Genomic DNA, 6,146 nt, shown 5'->3' with positions numbered 1-6,146 from the left:
ACCACACAAATGTCTATGAGAACAGACATCCTTCATAATGAAGCAAGCATAGTATGTACCAATCTTTGCGGATTATTAATTACCAGTTAGTAATCCTATGACCAGGAACTATTTAAGTTTAGAGTTATCATCTTTTTAGGTCTCACTATTATGATCTCATCATAATCCAGAAAAAGCTTTACTCTAAACTATGGTATATCTTATTTAAACACTTAAATAGATAAAGCCCGTAATAAAAGCAAAACAAGTCTTTATTAATATCAATGAAATCAAAACAGATTACATAAAAGTTATTCCTAAATCGTAATACATGATTGGACTTAGGACATATTCCTTTCATGAATCTGGAGAAATATTGGTTTCCTTACCATCACCGACCGCAAACTGCCACTTGCTGAATTCAACGATGATTTTATTCTCCGATTCTATATTTCCTGCATTAAGCCGCATGTTTTGCTACAATAACAGTACTTCACAAGAATCCCAAAGCTTGGATTTATTGAGGGTAGCACAAACTACTTCAGCACTTGACGCTTTTGGAATAACTGGAAGTATTTGCCGAAATCTCCACCAAAAACAATGGTTATACCACCAAATGGCTTTTTAGCTCTTCTTTTATCAACATCAGACATAATATCTCTCAAGGATCGATCAACGAATTCAAATTCATGACGATGTTGCATAGGTGCCTCGTCCCAGAATATTAAATCAGTTTGTTGAATAAGCTCGGAAATATCGGTCCCATGTCTTAACCCGGCAGAACAATGTTCATCAAGTTTGAGAGGAATGTGAAAGAGAGAGTGCGCGGTTCTTCCACCGGGAAGCAGCACGGCAGCTATACCACATGAGACCGCAGGAAGCACAATCTTATGCTCCGACCGTAATCGACAATATAGTGTCTGCCACAAGAAAGTCTTTCCACAACCTCCACTCCCGTAAACGAAGAAAACACCACCTTTTTTCTGGTTGATATTGTCAAGAATTGAATCATAGACTCTCTTCTGTTCATCATTCAAAAGACTATGATTTTTTTTTCATGGATTTTCTTCATTTCTTCTGTGTCATAGGATGTTTGCTCAAGAATTAGCCTATTATCAGAGTTGGAAAAATATGTTTCTCCTGGAAATGGCATATCTGGCAAGTTTGTAAGGCTTTTACCAATATCGTTCAACAATTTCTCAATCTCTGGAATTAATGTACATAAAATTTATCCTGTTAGTTACATACGGTAAAATGATAGGGCTGAAAGAATTATTAAAACTCATACCTGCAAGAGCGTAATTCTGGATATCATAATCTGATAGACAAAGATTTGGATTGTTAGTGAGGTGTCGTCTCACAAGAACAATATCATCCGACATGCATCCCCAATGAGTATCCCAAAGACTACGCGGATGAGAAATTGGACTGTAAACTATAATGTTCACAAACAGTGCACGGAGTTGTGGAGGCATGGATGTATGCGAATTTTTAGCTATAGCTTCATGCCATTGCTGGTCATTCTGGAGGAGACCTAGTGCGGCACAAGCTTCATGAAAAGATTTATGAATATGACCGTGGACTGTCTTCAAATCATCAAAAGAAAAAGCACCTTTAATCCTAAGCAAGAGCATGCGAAGATATAATAATTCACCGCTGGATGAATGTACTTCAGAAAGCCTACCAATGACATCACCTCTTTTTCTCGGTTTCCAGGAACCCGGTTGTGGATGCCAGGTAAACTTGCTTGGGAATTCTGAATAGGTGAAATTTTTGGCCTCTAGATATATTCTGTTTGCTTCAAACCATGCTTCTAATTTGCTTTTTTTTGATCCTGCATTGTCACACACCTCCTATAGATTTTGTGAGTTCCTGAACGACACGTGCTTGTCATTTGGTAGATGTATTGGCAAACATTCAACTGAAGGCCAATGGGAATGGATGTCAAAGCCAAATATCCTCCAGTATGCTTCAGATGCACAAACATATCTACCATCTAAGTAATGTTTAACTTCATCAATTGGACATTTCTCCGGAGTGATTGGTGTTGTGGCGACAGTCTTGGCGGTTATTTTTTTCCTCAGACACATGGTTGCGTTATCGTGCCCTTTCAGGAAATACTTGAATAGATATTTCAGTGATCTTGAGCTGTTACAAATCTGTAGGTTTGTGTGACATTGAAATCTTATTAAAAAATCTCGATTGTATGGGACAACATAACGATTATCCAACTCAATTCCCTTTTTGTTGACAGTAATTCCTGTTTTCCTTCTTTTGTAAATAGGAAAGCCACAGTCATCGAAGAATGTGTGAGAATTATACATGTTAAAAATTATAGAACAATTTTATAATTCAATGTCATCAAGTATATGAACTGTTATAATAAATTCGTTGAGTATGGTGTAAATGACAAAGATTTATATTTTAGGAAATTGTTTAGTACAACTATGGTGTAAATGACGACGATTTACCTTTTAGGAAAATGTTTAGTACAACTGCCTTTAGCCATACATGGAGAATTAACACAATCAGTTCCACATGGTCCATGAATCATGTAATTCTTTACAGCTTCGTATCCAACAGGATCAATACTTGGATCAGGAATTTCTGCAGATACCATTTTATCTATTTGGTCCGTGGTTTTTGGACGATCGTTTGGATGCAACCAAATAAGCATGTGAGCATGTGGCAGTCCACACTTTTGAAACTCTATGACGTGCATCACTGTAAAATGTCAAGGTATTAAATTAGAAAAATAGTATGATTTCCATACATGTCATTTTATTGTCAAAGTGTAAAATTAAATCATCAGAAAAAAAGCTTTCATATTATAATACCTCATATACAACGTCCAAAAAATTTTTATTTTTGATTTGATCAACCATCTGGTCAACTTTCATTTTAAAAACCCTTGCAACCACGTCTGGAGCGTCAACAACATTAACACCGGGTAAAAACTTTAACATCCGTTGTATTTCAGGCCATTTTGTATTTGTGGTCATCGTAAGGAACAGTGATGGGTGGCCAAGCGTTCGACAGATGGATAAAGCATCCTTAAAATACAGATTCATGTACATTTTACTTCCAGTAAATGAGGCAGGTAAAATTGTTGCTTTGTCGATATTTTCAGGATTGTTATCACCCTTTTGTAGTGCATCCCGTATATTGTGGTACAAATCTGAACGAATCGTTGTCTGGTTATCTCTGATCCAGTCAAGTCTGTACTGCTCCATTGCAGTAAATGCATCCACCACATATTGCTGCCATAACGACCTCCGAGATGTGGAGTCAAACCTGTAAACTCGTGATTAAATGCTTGATTTTTTGTAAATTTGAGAGAATATTAAAGAATATGTACTAAAACAAAGTGCAGATAAAGAATATACCTTCTGAAGGTCGAATCATAAGTTTATAATTGTAATACTCTTTCATCGTGATGAATTCTCTATCTCCTTTTTCTATTGGATCTTCATTTTCTACAAACTGAGTGTGTTTGGGCTATTTTTTATAAGGTCTATTAGCAGGGATTTGACGGTAAAATCCAATATCTCCGTGAGGAAAAAGAAGAGGATATTGTAGTTGCATAAATCATGGATCGGTTTCATATATCATCTCCAATCCATTGGTTCTTGAATGGATTATTGTATCCCTGCATCCTTTTGAATAGTCTTCTGTGACAATCAATCCGGCAACTTCATTTGATGGGCCAATATGGTTAGGTCAACCAGATGCTGAAGAAGAAGCTATTAGAACCAATCTGAATTCATCAACTGCATTCTGTTCGATCCGTTCACGTGCCATACGAAAACCTTTAACTAGACGATTATGTTTATCCAACATTTCTAACAAAGACTGTACGATACCCTCATCAACGGAATCACTTCCTCCTTTAACGTCGTTTATTCTGTTATTCACTTCATCTTCAGTGTCATATACATAGAGTTGACAAAATTTGGGGATTACACCGTCAGGTGGTACAAAGCTTCCTATACTGTGGTAATTTACACCTTTGACCTTGAAACAATAAGGAGCACCGCCATGATTGATACTATGATCAATTATTTGACATGCTGTAACAAATACATTATTTGTAAACTTGTGAACTAAACATATTGGATGCTTATCAATCTAATAGTATACATTAATGTACGCACATATATGTGAACCGCACCTGAAAACTCTATGGATTGTAGTTTACGCGCACACGGAGTTTTAGGATTTGCACATGTTTCTCCACATATGTGAACACCTACAAAACTTTTAATAAATCAATAACTAGAGATATAGAACATTAGTTTAATTATGTAAAAATTTGTGGAAAGTTATGATTCTGATAGTTTGTACATCTATTGTTCAATTAAGAATTATTACAAACATTGACCTGATGTTTGAGTCATTCTGAAAGTGATTTGTTCCCAGCGGGAGTGTATATCAAATTATCGAATAATCCTGTATAAGAAGATGACACTGCACTACAGAATATTGCTTTTTTTGGCGAGTTGTTTCTTGCCAGGAACGCTAACTTTGTTTTTATCTGGAAAAAAACAAACAAAATTATGACAGTTAATAACATTTAATTTACATATCTAAGTCGTGTTCACTTGATTCATTATCAAGCCGTGCCTGATATGTGGGAAGCATCCAAAGGTGACGTGTTTCTTCCGGGAGTGTGTAAAATGGTTTCGCTCAAACTTGTATTTTGTGACAGTGTAGATTGGAATACATTCTGATCATTAGAACTGTAATTCTTTCCACGCACCCTCACTTTCTTATTTTGATCTAATTTCCAATCAAGAATTTTATATTAGCAAATAAAATCTGTAACATTTCCTCAGTAGATACTCAGTCATTATTGCTTACCAGGCTGGGTGAGGTAGGGATTTGATCTTGGAACAGTATTGACCTCACATCGGTTGTTAGCCAGAAGTTCAAAACTTGGTTGGAAATCAGTGTCAACCACAACGTCGTGGAGATTTGATATTAACAAATGTTCTGTATATAAACTGTCATTACCAATGGGGTGGTAATCACTGTCGCCTGAATCTGCACGATGAACATGAATTGAGAGCTTTTAGTATCGCCATTCCAAATACCAAGTTTAGGAAGCTTACCAGGCATGGCAATGTAAATACTGCGCATAGACTGATTACTTAAATTTACCGTACGCATACAGTCTTCTCCAGAAATTATTTAACTGCATATTTGAACCGAAATATCTTGTAGTAAATTGTTTCTAATTTCCTCATTCACTTACATACCCTGCCAATCAGGGTATCATATAAATCAAAAACTATATACTCTACCAAGCGCTTTGAGACATTTCTCTGTATTAAATTGGTTGACTCCATATTTGAACATAAATAATATGGCAAAATATGTGCTTGTATGTTACTTAATTTCAATTACACAGATTCAAAACCACTATACCGTATAGGTACAAAAACTAATATTACATTAAAAAATAAACACAAACATCACAGACTGGACTAACCTGATTCTTCTGATTCATTGTTAAAGTTATCAACACTTGATAGAGGTTTTAGATGAGAATGGTGCAAAGAATTACCTGCATCCATGTCAAGATTGATACAAAAGTAGTTATACAATATGATGCATAATAATATACACGATTGTTCTACGATAAATGTTCAGTATAGTTTATTTCATATGTCAAGTAAGCGTTAATTGCTTGTAGAGGACCACGGCTGAGATGTGCTTCTTTCGTCGTCCACAAACATTGCTTGATCGGCGAAGGTTTGGAACCTGTTTAAGTAACAAATATACGGCATTAGCTATAAGGAAATTCATAGAGTGAACCTTGGCTAGAGTTTCTTATGATCTGAAGTGCACGACATATATTGGCTCTGCTTAGAATTTAATCGGCTAAAAGAGGCTTTGGTAAACAATATATCTGATTTCTGATTCTCCTTGCCACTAACTGCTCGTAACAATGCATCTTCACGCAAACTTGGTGGATTAGATCCAGGTATAACTAAACAAAAGAGTAAAGAAAAACTTATTAATGTATACAACATATATTATAAGGAATCATAACAGCGGCCACATGAGATATCGTGTAAAAATTCAAAAAACAATAGAATGCATCTATCATTGTTGCCGTATTTAGACTGGTGATCCTCTGTAGGCTGGAAATTAGTCATATCTGA

The 6,146-nt window shown here is 35.7% G+C and overlaps 2 protein-coding genes across 2 annotated transcripts; both read right to left on the bottom strand.

The window, feature by feature from the left end:
• Positions 1 to 515: 515 nt before the first annotated feature.
• On the bottom strand, positions 516 to 2,701 carry LOC141674110 (uncharacterized). Its single transcript, XM_074480835.1, has 4 exons — positions 2,451 to 2,701; positions 1,268 to 1,599; positions 1,022 to 1,185; positions 516 to 962 (listed from the first exon to the last, which is right to left on the bottom strand). The coding sequence occupies exons 1-4, from the start codon at positions 2,699 to 2,701 to the stop codon at positions 516 to 518; spliced, it is 1,194 nt and encodes a 397-aa protein (XP_074336936.1).
• A 106-nt stretch (positions 2,702 to 2,807) lies between these two features.
• Positions 2,808 to 3,212, bottom strand: LOC141674109 (uncharacterized). Its single transcript, XM_074480834.1, has one exon. The coding sequence runs from the start codon at positions 3,210 to 3,212 to the stop codon at positions 2,808 to 2,810; it is 405 nt and encodes a 134-aa protein (XP_074336935.1).
• Between the last annotated feature and the right edge of the window lie 2,934 nt (positions 3,213 to 6,146).

Source organism: Apium graveolens, chromosome 7 (genome assembly GCF_009905375.1).
Source record: "Apium graveolens cultivar Ventura chromosome 7, ASM990537v1, whole genome shotgun sequence".
NCBI lineage: Eukaryota > Viridiplantae > Streptophyta > Magnoliopsida > Apiales > Apiaceae > Apium > Apium graveolens.
The sequence above is the reverse complement of the archived record's forward strand: the minus strand, read 5'-3'. Positions and strand labels throughout refer to the sequence as shown.